The 22,031-nt window shown below is 39.4% G+C and overlaps 1 protein-coding gene across 13 annotated transcripts in view; it reads left to right on the plus strand.

The window, feature by feature from the left end:
- Positions 1–22,031, plus strand: part of C3g (C3G guanyl-nucleotide exchange factor) — a 116,578-nt gene that overhangs the window by 258 nt on the left and 94,289 nt on the right. For 7 of the 13 annotated variants that reach the window (XM_076440840.1, XM_076441696.1, XM_076446457.1 and 4 more), the window contains exon 1: positions 5–17,296. The exons of 2 other annotated variants lie outside the window; for them this stretch is intronic. In XM_076440840.1, coding sequence (XP_076296955.1) covers positions 17,113–17,296 — 184 coding nt within the window. In that variant the 5' untranslated portion in view covers positions 5–17,112. Of the gene's footprint in view, positions 1–4; positions 17,297–22,031 lie in introns of those variants that run through there. 4 more of the 13 variants (XM_076437545.1, XM_076436738.1, XM_076438379.1 and 1 more) reach the window with 4 other exon arrangements.

The raw sequence follows: 22,031 nt of genomic DNA on the forward strand, positions 1-22,031 counted from the left end.
GAGTGAGAGTGATACTCTCTCCTATGTACTATGACCTACGATGAAAGAGAACGTACGATGTTCCGTGACAACGACGGTACCCGGGTCCTCCTCCTCACCCTTTCTATTTTCTTCGCCTGTCAGTCAAGTTTTTTTTACATCGCACCCGAGGAACAAGCATGCCCATGGGATTCCGTGACAGTGTACAGTGTACCCTATCGAACGCCACTGTCGCTGGTACCGTGATCATCAAAACGTTAGCGGACCGATCATTGACGGACGCTACCGGACGCGAAATGTCAAAAGCATATGCGTGTGGACCGAGACCCGCTCGAACCCTCTAATCTTCAATTTTTCTGTCATGCCACAGATCATCGATCATACGAACAGAGGTGCATTCATTTCTGCAGGGGTGTAATATACCCTTTCGATGCACAGGCTCGGTGAATGTCAATCGCGAATTGAGCGGCTCCGTGCGAGAGGGAGCTATCCCACGAAATATTAAAAATATGAGAGTTTTGTGAATTCTCCTACCTCCCGGTGTTATTATCCCGTAATTTATACCTACAGTGACTCCCATTAATATTCGGACGCTCTAAAAAACGCGATAATCTTTTTAATATTGGACTATACGATTCAAACTTTTTTCGGAAGCTAGAGCACTTAGTTCACTACAGGATGTGAAAAGAAATTTTCTCGAAAATTGCAATTGGTCGGAATTGTAAAGAAAATACTAAAAGATCCATTTTACAACTTTTTTTATGTGGGCCTATATTGAAAATTTTTAAAATACGTTTCGTAGATCTGTTTCAATTAAACATATTCTGAAAATTTCGTCAAAATCGGTCGACGTTGCAATGAGCTACAAGCGCGTTTAAAGATGGTAAAAATTGCAGATTTTCACGATTTTCGGCCTATAACGACAGTAAATCTAAGAATTCTTACATCTTTCAGTGACTGTCAGTTTTCCCCGCATCAACCGATTTCGATGAAAGCTTTCACAATGCATATAACCCACACAGATCTACAAATCATATTTTTCAAAATTTCAATATAGGCCCGCGTAAAAAAGTTGTAAAATGCAACATTTAGTATTTCCTCTACAATATTCCGGTCAAATGCAATTTTTGAAAAAATTTCTGTTCACATCCTGTAGTGAACTCATTGTTCTGGACTAATTGTCCAATATTTTAAAAGTTACGGTGTTTTTAAGAGTGTCCGAATATTAGTGGGAGTCACTGTATATGGCGGAATTCCTGCATCTACTGTGATTGTGTATGTGAATCATTGTCCTCCCTATGTGTTACGAGACCTGTGCAATGATGGCTATGCCGCACTGAATTCTTGTCTAATGTTCGTAACACACTGCAGCTATTTAATTCATTTAATTCATTGAGCGGGGATGGCTTTAGATAATTTTCACGAAAACACATGTTTTGGTTGAACTTTTATTATAGTATAATTTTTGCCGCGTTATTGAATATTATACGATAATTACTCATTTTTAAACATATGTTTTGTCAAGTACTGTGCTTCTAAATAAAATACCAAAAAAATAAAATATTCCTCCAGATTTATTAATAAGTTCGAATAACAAGTATTGCAGTGTTAATTACGAGATTAAAACTAATGTTGTGGCATAACTCTTGCTAGGAGCTTCAGGAAAGGGGTAGTGTTCGATTTCGTCTTGACATACCGGAGTCATTCTGCGGGATTAGGTTTAAATCGGATTGGTCAGGTATTGGGTTGGTCAGTTCAGAAAATTCTGTGTCGAAGTTCGCGTGAAAGACGGGAGAAGGCCGCGAAAGGTGGATGCATTGTTGATTTTCCTCCCTCTCTTTCGTGGAACGTTTGTCTCGATGTTGCACTGTTTCTTGAAAAAGGCGGGTCGCGCATTTCATCGCGAACGCGACGACACTGGTAATAATACGCGGGTCGCCTGGAGTGTATGTCAATAAACCGTCCACGCGCCAGGGGCGAACCCAATGTAATTCCAACAGCTGCCCGTATCACGAGTCCTGTTGCCCTGCGTTCTCACCCTCCAAACAAAGAGTTCTCCCGCCATCGCTGCGACACTATTTCCACCGCGGTCGTATCAACCCCATTTACGTAGACGTGAAATAAGATTCTTTATCGCTACAAAGTAATTTATTGCGAGCGGAGAATGTTGCTGACTGATTAACGTTGAGGTTAAGTTTAGGAGCACTGCTAATACCTTGGGGGAGAGACATAGATGGTGGCTCAATACATTCCATATTTGGATGACATTCTCTGTTACTAGAAATGTGTTTGTAGAAGCCAATACCGATCGTCGAGGTCATTGCTAGACAGTAATGATAAGGTTACATTTGTGATAATATTCTTATGAGGGCTTATAGAGGGTGGCTTATGTAAATCATACATGTGTATGATATTCATTGTTACTAGAAATTTATTTATAAACGATAAAATTTTCTGTTGACTGACTATGGCGAGATTACGTTTCTAAGCATTGTTGTGCTTTCAGAGTTAAACCTAGAGGATGGTTTGAATAAATTATGCACAGAATAATTTTTATCAAAAATTTGTTGAAGCTCATTGTGAAATATAGATGGTATTAATATGATGGGGTGGGCGTGAGTAATGCAACAGGAGATTGTTTTTGAAACTTTAATTTATCAATAAAATATAACAATAAAGAAAGTTTTCGAAAAAGTCACTGTCTTTGAAAATTTGGATATCAAGTAGATGTTCAAAGGATAATTCTTGTGATAGAATAGTATTGTTCGGAGAATTTGCTTATAATTTTCGTGGTTCTAGTTTTCTATTGTACATTAACAGGTGCAACTTATCAGAACTGATACGTGCGGCCTCGTAGTGGTGCTGATGGACAAATACACTTAAGTAAAGGCAGTTTGATCAATTTGCTGGATAACGAGTACCAACTAACTCAGCGCCCTACGTCATCTGTCGCTGGTAATTGCGTTTAATGCGAGTTGATTTGTAGCCGGTTGAAATCGTTGCGTGTTCGTCGTTCTTGTCGGTTGCCCCTAGAAAAATAGAGCCGTTAACAGGAAATTTTTACCGGACAAGAGCGAGGAACGATCAGTGAAGCCGACTTGTAGATTAGACTCTATTTTCGGACCTCGGTTTAATGAACGAAAGACGAGAATAGAGCGAAACCTTAAGGAAACGTAGCGTTGGCCCACGGTTTACAATTATTTTATAAACCAAATAATTCTGCTACTAATTGTTCATATAATTGGTTGACGACAAATAGGATACTAATTATTTTATCATAATTCTTGAATAATACGTCACAACTGCTCTAATATTTTTGATACGATCGTGAACTCTTTTATGGAGGATGAAAAATTGACCGACTTTGAACAATTACCGTCTCAAGTGGCGTTAACAAAAACAGTGTAACAAAGCACCGGGTGACTGAGTCATTAAAGGTTAGCTGTAGTTAAAAATAGAAATGTAGGTGCAACAGTATAGAGATCAACCTTTGTGAGCGAGAACTGCTTTTAATGTCGAAGATGCTTAGCCACAACTGAAAAGAGATCGCGTAAACACGTTCAGTCGCACAAATGCTTAAAGAGGATCTTACCTGGACAGAGATTTATAAAACGTGACGTGCTGAACCGATAAAATGATCTGCCAGAGAGATGTTAGCTTTGCAAGCGAAAGCCTTACGAGTGAGAACTAAAAATTCCAAAATTTTAAATAAATTGGGGGATGTTTTGCAAGAAAAAGCCTTACGAATAAAAAGTAGAAGCTCAGAATCAAACTTTCCTCACTCACCTACCAAGTGATTTGTTTAATACAGCACTGCTAAATTAATAAACTTCAGGGTAACATCCACATTCGTGTTACCCGGTAGGAGTCAAAGGGGTGTGCTCAAGCTAGCACTCTGGTAGTCTTGCAAGCAACAGTCTTACGATTAAAAACTGGAAACTCTGAATCAAAATTCTCTGACTCGCCTGTCAAGTAACACAGCGTAACACAGCGGAGCTAAATTGCCGATTAACGAACTCCACCGTAACATACACACTCGTGTTCCTGTGGAGAACTGATGGGGATGCTCAAGCTAGCGGGCGCTCCAGTGGTCCTAGATATCCCAGCACTCAGCTGCACCCTTCCGAGAGTAAATAACTCGAGCGTTCGTTTAGTGCCGGGAAAACACAAGAAATCAAATCCCTGGCCAACGAGAAGCCGCATCGTCCGGGCGCTGGGGCCATCCACTCTAGTAAATTACGGCACCGTCTTCAAAAGAGAGTTTTCCGTGCCGGCGCGGTGTCGTCGTTGATGGTTACATTCGAAAGAATCTCGTTACCGAGAGGAGTGTACCCGCGGATGATCGAGTTTCTCCACGACGACGACAACATCGCGACATTGGCGGGAGCTGAAATGTTCGTGGGCCGGTTAACGGTAGCTCTCGAACGTGGGGGGTAGGGGAAAAATTGTACCATTCGTTCGATAAACCGAGTCGCTACCGGTTCGGTCAATAATATATCCGCGTCGTCGCCGGGGGATTTCTGTCGGCTGGTTACTGAAAAGCGAACTCTCATTAAATTTCCAGCGCCGGGCTGGGGGTTAGTTCATTGAAATGAATCTATGGCGTCGACCGGTGTCGTGCAACGCCGGGTAGAACGCCCCCGCTCTCGGGCCTGCGCCCGTGGAGATTGAACGTCTTTGTCGGTCCCGTAAGGAACAGCCAGAAAAGAAAAGTGAAAAGGCGCGAGATCGAAATATGATTAAATTCTGTTCGGGCTTGCCACGGGATCCGTTTTCCCTCCGGTTCTCTCCCGTTCCTGGGCCGCGGACATTGTGTCCATTATGGGCTTTGTCGGAGTCCGGCCGCCTTTATCCGCTTCGGCTTCGCTCTGGCTCTCTCCCTCCCTCTCTTTCTCTCTGGAAATAGGACAACGGAAAATTCGGGAACTTGTTGCGAAAAAGAACACGATGAGATCTACTCGATAGGAACTGGAATGGAAGGTTCCAGCCTGGTCCTGGGTACTGGTGATCAGCAAACTAACGATGCTGTACTCATTGACCTTCTCGCCACACTTTCAGTTCACTCCAACATTTTTAAGGCCACGATGGTGGGGGCGTCTTGCGCTTACTCATAAGATAAATGGACGTTGCTTACCTATCAAGCTAACTATACGAGCAGAGACGTTGGACCAACAGACTCGTTCAAGCTGGAAGCAATTTCCCTTGTATCTCAGGAACTCTTCGTTTTTTTTCGATCTTTATGCAAAATAAAAATTGTCCAAGTCAATTGTAGAAAACTGAAGTTCAATGAAAATGAATTTTCTCTTTTGAATCGTCATTTGATCACTCAGTTTCTACACTCGTGTTCCAAGAAATTGATGATCAATTATATGTATAATTAAGAGAATGGACCGCTTAAGTTCTTCCAGTGTCTTTTTCAGTTTTGTATTCAATGCATTTCCGTCATAAATAATGGACAATATGAGTTCATCCCCTTGCGGATATACGTCTTGCGCTGACTCAGATTTATACATACAGGGTGCAGTTGGTGGATGAAACGGGAGTTTGATATCTGGAAGCGTTGATTAGCTAAGTATCTTTTGATGTACCGATAGCACAGTATCATGGAATATATTCCCTCCCCATAAACGGACTTCGTCGTCTTCCTTGTAATCGCACCACCATGCACCACTCTGATTACATGATAGCTCTAGCTGACAGTAGCTGGACAAATTATCGCGAAATTATGTCTACTGCTCTCCGTAATTACAGTGCCAATTCCAAGTGGTGCGGTTACAGAGAGGGAGCCTGCTATACCGTGGATTTGGCAACGTACTTGAGTATCAACTGCCGTGTGCATCTAGAGATTTATTTAGTGTACAGCTGAATTAAAGTAAACATTGTTCGATGGCATACACGTGGGCTTGGAGAGCAGTCACGTGTGTATACGTATAGGGAGAGCTTGACTCATTGAAGAGCATGCGGTATTCGATGATTTAGATTTAGATTATTTTAGATACATAGGAGAATTTCTTGCTTCGGTTGCTACCATTGTCTGCTATTGTGATACAAATATTATCGTAATTACTAGACCGCGTATTTTATGCATTTATGTCAAAAATCAATTTCCATCTTAACGTCAACTAAATATGTTTCTTCTATCGATCGTATTTGCTGTTAATAAATGTTAAATACTTTCGGCGCAACACACGGTTCGATCGTTTATTACTAATTATGAAGCAATTTTGCTAATTTGATTTTGCATTTGATAATTCGCACCTTATTAATTTCCAAAAGGTTAATTTCATATGAACTTTATCATTTAACACAATCAAAGCATTCACGTTTTAATCGAAATTTTAATATTTCATGCAAGCATGTAGTCGTATGATGGAGAATGTAAGTGTCATGGGTTCTGTTAATCGTGGTACATACATATTAATAAAAATGTATATTAACAAAATTTGAATAAATGTATTCTTGCTGTTGTTATAAAGTGACGCGTATCACATGATTCTATTATTCTGACGTATTTATACATTAATAGAGTCAATTAGCTTATCTGCTACGCCCCTGGATTTCTGTGGAGGAAATACGAGCCCGCGCGCAGATTTTCTTGCTGTTCGTCCCTGTCCAGTATCAGTTGGCATAAGCCACGGCCAAATGTTACCCGTTCTGCATCAAGTAACGATGCACTGCCAGGAACACGCACGCACGTTGACCCGTGCAAGGGTGCATCCCGCATTCACTGACAATTCATGAATATGCATCTGTTTTCACGTTTCGCCGGGCAGATACGTGCGCGTGGACGGATTAGATCGTGGTGCACGTGCGAAAACCGGTCGTCGCACGTGTTACCGTTGATCCCTAATTTAACTGTTGATCCGAGGGATGGTAGCCCTTTACCTTGACTCGGCTTTTCCATGGATTTCCTTATTCTTCGATCGCATTCTAGCAAATTAGACACCGTCATACATGTACACTGCTTATCACCCGTTATCGTCCGGCATTATCGCTCGGATATTTACTGGAAGTTGCAGTTAATAATCCGAAGCACCAGGCTAGAGAAGTAGTTTCGCGTTATCCCAAGCTCAACGCGGAGAATTGCGACAGTGGCGACGACTTGTTAGTGATATTAATTAATTCGTTCTCACCGACTGGTCAACATGTTCCTTGGATATAATTTAATCTGGAGTGAGTCTATACGTTCATTATTTATTTGATTGCCACTAGAACGGTATTGTGAATATTATTACATGAATTTTCTTAGCCTCCACCGGCGAATGATTATTTTGCTTCATTTGTTGTGAGACATGTTCATAATTCTAAAAGAAACAATATAAATATTCAATATATGTATAAACGATATGCACTACCGCTGAATATTTTGAACTTTCTATTTCAAACTAGAATGCTAAATTTTTTAATTTGGGATTATAAAGATAACTTTATGAGCAGTTATTCAATAAATTTATTTCTTTGGACATATAATATTGTTGTTGATACTCTTGTTGTTTATGCTACATAAACCTTATTTCGTTTAAAGCATTAAATGAATAATAATAACAATAAACACTTCCTTGTCATTTTTATAAAGTAATGTGAAATAATAACTTGTAGACAAACAGTGAATAATAATTCTGGGATACTCGATATTTTTACATTTGTGTATATATCCAGCGTTAGAACGTATGTATCTTGTTTTTGAATACTTTATCAATTTAAGTGCGTGGATAGTAATCTCAAGATAATTGTAGACAATACGTTCGATAATGCTATTGATAATAACATCGTATTACGAGTAGCTACTATTGTATTGGTTTCAAAGGAAATGCATTTCATAATGGACTTGGAAAATTAATTTGAGATAGGTTCATTGTAGAAGTTTAATAAGGTACAGTAGACTGATTTAGATAGATCAGTCACGTACAGAATCTTCTAGTAACGAAAATATTTCACCTTATAAATAAACAGGATAAGTAAAATTTGAAAATTACATTTCGTATTGAATTTACTAATTGAATTTGGACTAATTTTCTCCACCGGAGACGGTACTTCCAAACAACTTTCTCAGATTTGAAATGATCGGGCATGTTTGACAGTCGAGTCGTTGACTGGAAGATGTCCACAAAAGCGCCGAGGACGTCTCGTGAAAAGAGTTGACAGTCATCAATGGAGCATGGATCGCGCACGTGACCATGACCATTCGAAAGAGCAGGGAAAGCTTTGGCCAGAGGAAAAATGAAATTTCCGCGGTCGTTTTCTTACGCGGACCAATCCAATCTACGGGACGCGATGGCAATGACAGTGCCCGTTGCATCGGCGGCAGAGCGAGAGGGTGGTGTCAGCGTGGAAGGGGAGGAGGAAAAGTAGTTCTTCTAGCCGTCGCATACTAACACAGTGCTGCAAGGGTCCGCAAATAAATTGTTCCTCCTCCTTTGCTTCTCTCCTCATCCTTTCTTCTCTCAGTTCGTCTCTTTCTTTTCATCCTCGTTGAAATAAAGAACGAGCGTAAGTGTCTGCCTCAGTGCGAGGTCTTTTGTTCCTGCTCGTTGTTAACCCTCTAGCTGTATACAGGGTGTCCTAGTTGTCGTGACCGGTGGCCATGTGTCTGTTGCATTCTAAGTGCATGCGAAAATAGTCCGGAGAAATGTTCTCACTCAGATTTACTGTGTTACAGTCATGGAAGAGTTATGGAACTTTCCAATGTACATATTCCGTTTAACAGTAGGACTACCGGACTTAATCATTGCTGAGATTATACATATATTTCCGTTAGAAATTATCGAATGCACTTCTTTATCGAGGCACATCTATGTAGTTGTTATTAGGTGGGCAACTAAATTCGCGACCTTTTGCTTCGTAATTCTTTTATTGTATCATTATATCCTGATTCAGTGATCGTTCCTTTTGAACTGGATATCATTCGAAAGCTCTGAATTTTGCGGTTAATTCGATATAAAATAGTCGTTTGAGAAAACTTTGTTTGAGAAAATGTGGCGGTCACGAACTTAGTTGCCAACGTAATATTACAAAGAAATGTACGATTTATTACCAGATTGCGGATTTCTATGCAAAATAAAAATTGTCCTCAATTGCAAACCTTACATCTACATAGATATGTATTTCTTTTCTTAATGATGTTAATAGTAAATAATACAACCGTATTTTCAAACAAAAAGTAATGGCTGAGTCTGCACATTTAAGGAACTCTATTGGCATAAATCTAATTAAATTATATAATGTATAATTGGCGTAAATATAAACCTTTGACCAATATTCGTAAGAAGCGCGGTATCGAACGCGTTCGCCGGGACACCCTGTATCTATCTGCCCGCTAGGCACCACCTATCTCTCCTACTTCTACGGCCGTTCTCCTCTCTCGCAAACTTTTGCTGGCCTGCTCCTCTCTCTGACCCGTTAAAATAGACAAGCGAGCCTTCTTTCCCGGCCAAAGTCACAGATATCACCGGCCGATTCTGCAAGCGGATGGTCCACGAGCAACAACAGTTCACCTCCGATCCGCGAGCTAGCCGCTTCTGTCCGGCGTGTGCACGCGCCTCAGACGGAGGGACCTGCTTGGAACTCGATCCGTATGGACCAGATTTACGCTCGGTGGTCTTCGTAGACGAACCAGCCGCTCGTTTAGACGTCGTTTCGCCACTGTCGGGAACCGTTGCTCAATTTCTTTTTCGCGAGATCTCCGTTCCGGGTCCAACGGATCGGTGAACGCCGTCCGGAGAACAACGCCGCGCTTAATGGACCGGAATCGATCCCGGCCCCGGATAGCTACCTTGCTACCTTTTCGTGCGCGCAGTGCTCCCCATCGATCGGTGTCTTCGGAAATCGGGCAAAGACGGACACCAGCCGACTACAGTTTCCAAAGTTCTTTCGAGGCGCAAGCTTGTGACTGTGCAAAGCGGTTCGTCATCCGGTTTTCGCTTTGAATAAGCTCACCTCTTCAGGGTCTGATTGCTGACGTATCTAGTTGGCTTCGAATCTGTTTGTGATTAAAGACAGTGGCTTGAACAACAGAGACTCAAATTTGGAGCACCGTGATTGACAATCTATCTCCGTGACTGAACTTCGCATTGACCTAGGAGTTGCTGAATGTACAGTGGGCCTGTTGTCGATCCTTCTGTGATTGCTAACAGTGCGATGGACGATTTCTATCGAGGTTGGGAACTGTGTTGACGATGCTACTTCGACGTTTCTTCAGATCGGTTTTCTGCGATTGCTAACAGCGCAATAGACTGAACGATTCATTGGCGATTTTTATCGAGCTGAAGCTTGTTGATCGATAGAAATGTTTTAGAACAGAATTTACAGTGTTGATGCTACTTAGACATTTCATTTAATGTGACCAACCGGTGTGGATGCACCAGTATGGAATAATAAATGTTTGACAATTCAGTGAAGTCTAATGAAACGGCTGATCGAATAGATCGTCTATGTTTAGCGATTTAGTAAGTTCCTATGTTAAAACTGAGCAGAAGTTTGTGAGAAACAGAGAATCACGTAACTTGTAAAATTACACAGTTAGTCATTGCTTCGCGTCTCTGTGAATCTGTGAGTTATGGAATCTTTGATTAATGCGAAGCAAGAAGTATGTAATAAAAGATAACTCCATTGTGTTGTAATTTATCGGGATTATCAAACTCTCTGTAAATTTCATTTGTTTTCAATGGACACCACCACGTTTCTTCCTGACACATCTTATCACCGAGTAAAAAATTTTGAGCAAACACTTTGAAACTTTGATTTCACTATTATTTTTATTTAATTTAATTATATCTGCAGTCTAATTTTATAATTACTATCGATTTATTAAGATTGCTAGAAGAAAGGAATATATTTTCATTTAATTTCTGGTCCCTATAATCGACTTGGAAAAATTTTATTTTGCATAAAGATCTCTAGGCTAGTTACAAAACTGGTCACGTCCCTCAGTCATCAAACAAACAATTTACTATTAATGTTTCAAAAGTTATGCATAAAATATTTTCCAATTTTCCTGTGCGTTGTTGACAGTTTAAATATTCAAAAACTGAAATTCATTAAATATCGCAGATTGGTTCGGACTGACCGTAGTTTTTGATATCGCAGTTTTGACACATAGGCGCACCATAATTGCGTTCAGGAATTGAAATTGAAAACACGTTTCATAGCACGCACTTTTGATTAGAACACAGGCATTAATCGTTTCGTTTCCCCGGACCGATCGCAATTTTTTGTCGGTCGCGAGATTAAAAGATCTCTTAACGACCTAGATCACGACACGTCGGCCGATCTGGAGCGAACGGAACATAGACGCTGCGTAATAAACGATCAAGGCCCGATTAGTTAGCGGAACAGAAGTTAGACGACGCGTGTTAACCCTCGCGGAGGATTTTCCGCGGTCAGATTCTTGTGAACGGTTCATAGAAAATATCGCAGATCGTATCGCGTTGTGGTTGCTGGAAATATTTTTCCGTGTATCTTACTCTTTCAGTTAGCCTTGCACTGCAAGTAGCATTTCGATTACGCGTGTAGCCAATGCGGCATTGATGTTGTCGAACAGAATGTTAATTACGTAGTTTTGTAATTCGGTAAATCAAGTGCGTCGATAATAACTGTTTAAGAAAAGGAGGGAATTATTGAATAGTTTTAAAATTGTAGTACATATAATTTAACTTGAAATATATGTTTACAATTTTTGCTTATTCAGAAATTAGTTAACACGTTGACAGTCAAAATCGCAGATCTTTGTGCAAAATAAATATTTTCTATATTCTATATAACACAGGAGCTAAATAAAAATATATGTCTTCTTCGAATCGTTTTAATAAGTCGACATACACAAATGTTCTTAAATTCGTTCATTCATTTTTGTCATAAAAGCATACGATTCACAGTCTAGCCACAAGTGTTCATGAAACAATGAGAATTTTATTGTTTCTTTAGAAATGAGTCCTAAATTGTTCCTGAAATGTTCATTAGAATTAATTCTAATTCATTATAAAGTACGATGGCGAAAAATGTTCAAGATTCTGATTCCTAAAAATGAATACCTCATACCTTACAGACGAATAGCCATAATATAGGTCGCCTGTTAATGTCATGGAGTCGCTTACGAAAACACCAGATATAAAATTATGACGTTGACTTTGGCCGCAAGGGAGCCCGGGTTATTTCACGTTTTCTTTCCTTTTCCCCTTTCGCCGACTCTGTTTTCAGACCATTGGATCCGTATTTGATTTAAAAATATTCGTGACTTGCTCAGGTACTATCCATGTAGAATGAAAAATCGCAAAGTTCATGCGTTCAAAAATATTTAAAAAGTAAAACCAACCCCGCGATTGGAACCAGATTTGCCAGATTGAATCTTGTTCTCCCACTTCTCCGCCACGGCCCGGTCACGTGTCACAAAGTCACGTGCTGGAGACGATACTGGCAGAGAGAGAGAGGGAATCATGATTATTCGGCCATGTTTAGAAACACAGTATGCTAGTTTACAAAAAATAACAACACAGGTTTCCCCGGTAAAGTTCACCGCGCTCGCTGCACTTAAAAATGGATAGCACGAAGCACACGGGAACCACAAAAAACCCCGGCCCCGCGTTGTTTAATTACGATTCACGTTTATTAAATATTTTGCCCCTCGGCCCGTGAAGTTCAATTACGCGACGCACGGAATTTCGCCAACGAATTTCCTCTTCCTTTTTCGGGCCGTTTTTCCTCGTTATCTGTTGCGTCCACGCAATGGCGATCGATATTAAATAAGTGAACGTGCGTGGTATCGCGATTACTTTCGGTATCATTCCCGACGCGGACGGGTTGCAAGGAAGAATGAGGGTGAACATGCGGGGGATGAAAGGGTGGTGGAACAGACAGTGATAACATTTTACACACGGCGCGGGCAATTTATTTTCGGAGATGAAATCGTCCGTCACGACGCGATTCCAGATGAGGGGAGGGAGCACGAATTGAGGGGAAACGGTTACCCTTTCTCTGCTATGTATGTACAATTAGCCACGTGACTGGGTCGCGGCGTCAGCGTATTTCTACTGTTTCAATGATTGACGAAATAGTTGAGATAAATAAAAAGTTTCTGCAACAAATTGTACAAAATAGGAATTAAATATATTTTATAGTTTTAATAAATTCAGGGCAACGTAACGATATTCTTAAATTCTTCTGATCTTCATTACTGCTTCATTTCACTTAGCCATTTTTGCCATGAATGCATAAAATTCGGTGTTTATTAATTAGCTTATTTTCCATAGTTTCCATTATTTAGTGACGATTGGATATTATTACACTGCGGATTTTTATGCGATTAAGGCTTCTGAAAATTTTCAAAAACTGCTAAGATATAAAATACAACAGAATTTAGTACAATTTTCATTTATTCCAGATCTAAAAAGGCTACTACAACGGAAAATAAGATTTTATTTGGTTCGAGTTTCTCTTAAAATTCGTCTGCAAAAATTACAAATTGCTTAAACATCCGCAGTCTAGATATTACGTTAGATATTGTTTTAGGAAAATTTGATTTCGATATCCCTTATGGGTCGAAAGTTGTAGCAATACGTCACTAACTGACGTCAAACCGGTCACTGAAATGAGGATTTCTTAAATCTCGCCTCTGCACCCTATCGGACACCGAAAATAACGTGCACCGCCTTGCGCCCGACAGGAAGTCGAACGTAACTGGGTCGCAAGTTCATCAGTGTTAATTATTATTAATCAGGAAACCTCGGACGAGCACAAAATTCCTGTGGATTTGCATGATTACAAGGTCGCCGGTGTACACTAAATAACTAGCACCGCGCAGAACCTGCAGCGTCGAGCCTAATAATTAATAGGAAACTGTTCGGGATTTTATTTACACAACAAGTCTAATTGATATCCGCATTCCAATGGCCGATTCGTTACCAGGTTTATGATTGGAGGTTCGTTTCTCTTCTGGACACTTGATTCTCTAGATCTATTAATGAATAATTGACAGGCTAGTTTGAATATTTATAAATCCTGTTCTGTTTATGAATATATATTACTTAAAATCTGTTTTAAATTGCGAAGGATGTTGAAGGAGGATTATGAATGTGGAGTAATGATGAAGGAGGATCTTTATATTGCGTTCTCGAATAAATAACTGGTTACATAATTCATGCAAAATATGAAATTTACATAATCCGACTATGAATTCTGCACGATGATTTATAACCTACTAATCATTTCAATATATGTTTGTTTAAACGGGACTGTAAACTCGTACGTTGCATTAACAATAATATTTGAGTTATTTGTTTATTTTAAAGTAAAGCAACCAGACGCCGCAAATGTAAATGCAATTTGTAAATATGTTGGATTTTTCATCTATTTTTCATGTCGCGGTCATATTTTTATTTTTAGGTAAATAAAGGTTTTTTCAAGTCGAGTAAATTTAGATAGATGAAAAGATTTCATGTTGAAATTCAAGGTCTAGGACAATTTTGTGGCATCTTTCTTTTATAGATCTTCATCGATCCGAAGATGTAGAATACGCCTACTGAGAAAACTACTGAGAAAATTGATATAAAATTTTAGAAAGAGGTCCTAGTACGATACTTTGTAACCTAACATTGTACCACTTAGGGGTGAAGAGATTGGGATAAATCGCAGAAAAGGAATGACAAATTTTTTCCGCTAGACGATGTTTTCTTTAAAGCCAATAAACCGTCGCAAAAAATAAAAATCCGTATCGCCTCACATCTCAGTGAGCAGTATCACGTTTAGGGAGCAGCGCATGTATTTTTCGGTGTTCATCGGACGCTCGTTCGTTTCACCGTCGGCCCCCACAAAGCCACGTTTCATTTCTTCGACAAAGGCGGGCAAGTCACGGGCAAGTGTGTATAAATATTTCGAGAAAACTCGATAATTTTAGTGATCGAGCAAACAAGCCAGAAAAACCTGGTCCTTGTGTTCAATCCACTGTAAAACGAGTTACACGATTGACCTCCTGGTCTGCTATCGAATTATACACATCGTTCTGGAAAGTAGTAAAAGCGACGTAGAACCCACTAGGGGTAGGTGGTCGAAGGCGGAGAGGAGTCGGTCGACTTTTCGCTCCAGTAATCGTGAATCGTTTGTTGTACAAACCAATACAGCCTCCGAGGAGTCCTGTGCTCCTTTGACCCACCTTGTTTCTTGGCCGATGCATTTTTATCAATGAATAGCTCGACGGTATTCTTGCGACCCTTCGCAGAACTCCTCTCTGCCATATTTTCCTTTATTTTTTTTCAAAGTCGCAATTTCTTCCGATTTGGCGTTCTTTACATTTCGGAAACACCGTAGGAATTAGTTAACAACTTAAAAGGTGATCTTATAGTCTTACAGGATCCTCGGGTCCGTGCTCCTACATAGATCGAGTAGGGCTTATACTTTACACTATACGAAACTTTAATCATCAATGGATAAGCCGAGGCATTTATGATATTCCGTAAAAGACACGGAAGCGATGGAAAATGTAACGGAACGTCCACCGCATTAAAATAGACATCCTGGAAGTGGTCTATGTCTCGGTACATACTCTACTTTGGTATAATACACTCGAGGCCGCTAAATGTATCGCGCTATATTTTAGGCGCACTGTCATCGGTTTTGCTTAATTTAAATAACCGCGCTTTTCTCATTCGCAATTATTACATTCGATCATTTCAACGACAACATCGAACAATTGCTATTCCTGGCAGCGAACCGACTATGTCTGTATGATCTTTGTTTCTAGAGAAATATTAAAAATAGAAATAATCCTCTTCGGTTTTTTTTCTAGTGTTCATTGTTTACGAAAAGAAACGCTGGTACAAGTTATCGCGAACACCCTGTACGTGCATATACAGGGTGTCGCAAACTGTTGACCCGAGAGCGATCTCTCATCGTAGCAGCAAACACGATAACGTAATTACAATGTGTATATCATTTATTATGCGCGAACCAGTTTGCCCGCCAGGAATTAAAGTTCAGCAAATAGTCGACTGTCAACCAGTGTTATCTGTTTACCCGCGTGGTTCGGTGATCACTCGCTAAATTTACTGTCTATGAGATCATGCGTGTTTACACGTGTTCCGCGGGCTCATCACGCGCTTTTCGATAGCCTTTCCATCAGTTAATATCGCGTGGTGTTTCTGTGAAAATGAAATAATTAAGTGCCCGTCTTTGAATCAAGATTTTACTTACACGTGGCTTGGGATGGTAATCAAAATTGTTCCATGCAGCATTTGAATGACAGTAATTTGTTTCGGGGAAAAATTTAATAGGATTGCGTCGGTACAGTGAACTTGTTGATTATGATCAGAGGTCTTAATGACCAGTTACGCGATTATGTCTTTTAAGTGGAAAGTGATGTAATTCAGCTTGGATTATAAACTCGGATTATCTAATGATCATTATGCAATAGTAACATCGGTAATTACACGTCCCGTATAACGCACTTTGGTCGTTATTTCGATTGCAGCACCGGTGATTGATAGAATTGGTATATTTTTTAAATTAGGTATTTATATCTGCATAAAATATATACTACCAGATCTCAGTTAATGTCTGTACGACCATGTTTAAATAGAGCAACCCATTTTTTACCATTGCATATGAAGGAGCACTGTTCCCTAACACATTCACCATATCATCAAAAATTTCCTTTCCGCTTAATCCTTTTTTATATAAAAATTTTCCATTTTTGCAAGCAAGCAAGCTATTTGACAGATCGATTTGGAATGTATGGTATGTTCGCATCAGGGACGGATCTTTTTAACAGCGATATGTTTTTGCTGCTACCAATATCATCCATGTGTCAGGCTACGAACTTTCTGAATGACCTAGTATATTGTACTATCATGACGCAGCCTTAAATAGCTAGTGCACACTTCTATTCTTTATGGACACCTAAACGAAAATGAATAATTATAGTTGACCGTGAGAAATCTACGAAAGCAACACCAGTTACATTGTTCGAACACCCGGTCTGTGCGAATCGGTTCTGGTTTCGGTGAAAGTGCAACATGAAGAAGAAGATAGTAGCCAACAGACCGTGTTGGATCACGGCGATTGGACAAAGCGATGCGAACAAGAGAAATCCGAATGGTGGCTCGTGCGTGGATGATCGATCGTGTTTAATCGGGACACCATCGTAAGATGCCGCAGTACGACGAGAGTTTCCTCGACTCGCCGATTTTTCGGCGACGCACGCGTAGCTACGCGGTGCAGAAGGAGTTCGTGCCGAAGTCGAGGAGCTTCATCACGGCCACACCTTTGCTGTTGGCCGTGACCAATCACGCCAGGACTCTTTCCGGTTCCATATCGACCTGCAGCTTGAAAGGTAATTGGAGGAAAAAATTCAGGTTAAGGGCGTGAATCTGTGTTATGCTTCGTTAAATAGGCTAAAAGGTCTTTTTACCTCCCCTCCGGCCCCGTCGAGAGCAGACGCGAAGCTTCGCGGATTTCTCGATTGCTTGGAAAACCGACATCCTCTCCTAGAACAAATACTCCTTTTGAAACCACAGCTGGTTGGCCGGCAGCAGAAATGTATGGAAATTTGCATTTACCTGGTCCAATTTAATGAAGTTGCAGTAGGTATTTAATTATTCCTTTATAAAATTCTTATCAATATATTTGTGGGATTTTCCTGATTCAAATGACACCGAACACGATGAAATTTGGATTATATTTACTTGTTTAATTCACGATACACACACACACAGTAGAATCTCGATTATCCGAACTGATCAGTGAAGTTTGAGTGGTCACATAATAGAACTAGCTACTTAGGTCAAATCTTTTACCGATTTGTATACAGAACTATGCTGCATACGGATCACTGCCGATTGTTCTGTTTCCATTCGGATAATAGAAATCATTTTACTAGGAAAAGTGTCCTCTCCGATTTCAATGACCTTGAAATATGTTGTCAAGGCCACCATTCAACGTTTTAGGTCACGAGATAATTGCTAGACAGTTTACCTGAAAATCCATGGGATGACTAAGAAATATTGTAACACTTTTCATCCGTTTTGTTCCTTGTTTGAAGGACGGGGGCAAGTTCGACGCATTCGCAGATTAATCGGGTGCGGCGCGAGACATTCTTCAGAGAATAGTTGGCAGTTCGCATCAAGTGTCGCGTACACGCGCGACCGAGCGTTATCAGCGTTCCTAAAATATCTGTCAGAGTAATTAAACTTAGGATAACCGCGTTATAGAAGCAAGTCTGGCCGTACTAAACACACCCCCAGTCGCCTCCGCCACGCCGCGCGTCGTTGACTCGCGCGGGTTGCACATGAAAGCGACTCGGTTGTTAATTACCCATTCGTGCTGTCAATCATATTAAGTACCGAGCTCACGTCGGTACTACCACTAGCTATTAACACCTCCCCGTTACTACAGCTTGCACACTATCATCCCCCTTGGCCGCCACGCGCATAACGTATACACAAGGCTCGGTGATTTCCCTCTGGGCAAGCAGCGTGCAGCAAATTGCTGTGTTCGCGTATCCCAGCTTGTATTCTGCGATTGAAGCGTCCGAGGAGGAGAACGTGATCTTAATCTCGAAACAAATGGTCGAGACGTTAACGGACCAGACCTGGCTGGACGCCCCGGGACAGAAAAAAAACTATCGATTAATCTTCGACTCCGGGAAAGAACCACCCCTGGAGATGGGAGTGGAGCTGTTCGTTTTAAATTAACTCGAACGGAGAACGTCTTGAATAACTCCGGAAAGCGTTTCGCGATATTGTCATTAACCCCTAGAGGGCATTTTTCCATTAGAAACTTGAAATTTATATACGCAGAAATTTGCCATAAATACATAAACTATATACAGTGAGTGTAAAGTGTTCGTATGCCCTTTAAAAGAGAATAACTTTTTTATAATTGTACCAAACGACCTGATTTTTTATCATCAATTAGAAGCATTGGTTTACGAAACGATATGCAAGAAAGATTTTCCAAAAATTATAATTTACAGGGTCACATGCAAAAATAAAAAAGGCAATTTTTACTCTGGCGATTCGGCTGCCGAGTATGATCCAACCTGTATATTATAGTTGTCCTGGCTACTACAGATGTGACTTTTGAATATCGTTTTGTAGTACATGTCGAGTGTAGAGGATAAGTGGGATGAAACAGGGCACGTATTGAACATTAAAATGCTCTGGAAGATGATCTTCCCACGATCTACCCACGGCGAAAGTATTCTTGTTTTGTATAACATGTTTTACATAACAGTAATGCATATCCATCTACGTCTAACTTGAAACCACTGACATTTTCAAGAATTTTTTTAATCGGGTATTTATTCAACACAGTAACGCGACACGCTGGAGGTAACTTGTTTCGATATTGCTACTACAAAATTTATAGTCGTCAGTTTATCTCCAAGATGCGTAGGAGTAAAAATTTATGATAATTAAGAATTTATATAGTTATTGTTCTAAACCGCGTATGTTTACCTTCTTTTAATCAGACGGTAGTCTTTTTCTTTTAATTTAAGTTTTACTATTCAATAGAATTTTATAAACTATAAAAGATAAAACAGTAAATATAGAAAAATGTTCTTATTATTATCGCTAACCGTTGTATTATAATAAAAAATCTGAGTTTTCTAATGCTGGAAATCAGAAGTGCCTCGATTTTTTAGTTGTTTGACATATTTCCATTTCATAATTGTGTGTCTCAAAAGATAATTATTCGTATATGTTTCATTTTTGTATTTATACAGATTTATACTCGTTTCCAGGATTGCAAGGGTGCGGGATTCGCGCTCTCATTTCCCGATAATACAAAAATGGGGATTTTCAGTAGTAAATACGCTAGATAATAGATCGATCTAGGGCGCTATCGGTCTGAAAAATCCTATTTTTCGTTTACGAGGAAATAATTTGCATTATTTGGCAGCATGTAGCTACGAAAACAGCTACACGCGCAGCTGCCGAATAATGCAAATTACGCCTCGTAAACGAAAAAATATTTTTGACTACTGAAAAACCCCAGTTTTGCAATCCTGGAAAAAGGAGTCTACTCACTTAACTCTTGCTATCTCACTGCTACATTTGCGGTCCCCATTTATTTATAGCTCATGATTGCGATGCTTGTGCAGATGATCCTTTACTCGTCATCGCACAATGCTCGTTGATAACTTAATATAGTTGAACTAGTTGGATGTAGATCTGATATGATGACTGAATTAGGCACTTGCAGCAGTAAGTAAGCTTTAATAAATATAACAAGATTTGATGTATGCACGCTGCAAGCGGTAGATGTGGCTTACATGGGTAGGGAAGACCGTGGCTAATTGACTAACCATTACCATATTTAATTTTTACAAATGAACCATTAGTATTTTGCTGACTTGTTGTGCACCACAAGTTTACACATTCATTTAAGTATACAGATACAATTTTGAAAATTGCTTTGAGATTGAACGTAGTTGTTACAAATATAGAAGATTCATATGAAATATAGAAGATCTGGCAACCCTACGTGTGATCGGACTATAATGACATTCGTATTCCTCTTAACTGTATGCTGGTGGTAAAGTCAGTCGGAAAGGAAACTCTCCGTTAAAAAAACAATTGTGTGCAGCGTCGTTGAACATTCTGGGCATTGACTGCTGGATAATAAACATGAAATTTATTTGCACGTGATGTGCAGGTGTCCAAGAACTCCGTTTTATGGTTGCTTGACCCTGCATGAGCGGATCTGCGGTGCTGATGGTGATGATCGTTGCAACTCTCGATTACCTGCATTGAACCGCAATACCAACATTATTTATGGACTGGGTCGAAAGTAACCCGGTATTTGCAATGCAATACGTTTCGCTTCATCAACGCGACAACCGTGGAATTATTGAGAAAAACTGTTAGAAGTGAAGCCCGCTTTCCAAATTTTTATTGAACAAGTGGTACCCTACGTTATTAAAAACATTAGTATTCTGTAAATTTATATATAATAATTATTATAATTTTTAATTACGTATATTATTAATTGTTATTTTTGAATAACATACAGTGACTCAAACAATTGATCAAATATTCGAACGAAAAGGAAACAAGTCACAGTATACCTTTCTCAGAATCTTGCTTACGACTGTTGATATATATACGAAAAATGTAAACATTGCGTCGGTACTTCACGACAGTTCAAGCCCTGTAATCGTACAAAGCGGACGTGTATTACGAATTTGTATATTCTGTGCATATTTGATCAATTATTTGTGTTAAGCTCAATTGTGAAAAATTCTTATATTTTTGGCATTCCTTAGCACAAATATAATTACTGGTAAGTCATAACGTTATTTTTAAACATTCGAGAATACGTTTGTGATAAAATAATTAATAAAAACAAATATTTTTAGTCATATTTCATAATGAGACCAATACAAGCAAGTAAAATATCAGAAATTAAAAAAGTATTAATATCTGAAGTTTGGCAAAATGGAATAAGAACGCAGAAGAAGTCATTTTTCAGCACGATAATGACCCTAAACACAAGGCAAAAATCACCAAAGAATGGTTAACAGCTCATGGTTTACTGTTTTAGACTGGCCCCCACAGTCTCGCGATCTGAACCCAATAGAACACCTATGGGGTTTACTAAAAAGAAGAGTTGCCAACTTCGATCACAATTCAAGAAGTATTATTGAATTGTGGTCAGAAGTTAAAACTGTTTGGGAAAATATTAAGGCTGAACAGTGTAAAAGTTTAGTAGATAGTATGCCAAGACGCATAGAAGCCATACTGAAAGCCAAAGGAGGGTATACGAAGTACTAATATTTCATTTTTACAAATACAAAAATTTGATCATTACATAATTTGTTAATTTCATTTAATTTTGTTTACAAAGTGTAATATATTTACGTTAATTCTGTATTATATGAACTACGAAAACTATGTATATATTATAATAAAATATTTTGTTACATATCTTAGTAACACGTGTTCAATTGAATAAAAATTGAAACAAAATTAAACATTTGATCAATTGTTTGAGTCACTGTATATAATTTATCATTATATTGTAATAATTGTATATAACATATAAGTAGATATCTGCAATGAAAA

The sequence above is a fragment of the Lasioglossum baleicum genome, chromosome 1 (assembly GCF_051020765.1).
Source record: "Lasioglossum baleicum chromosome 1, iyLasBale1, whole genome shotgun sequence".
Classification (NCBI taxonomy): Eukaryota; Metazoa; Arthropoda; class Insecta; order Hymenoptera; family Halictidae; genus Lasioglossum; species Lasioglossum baleicum.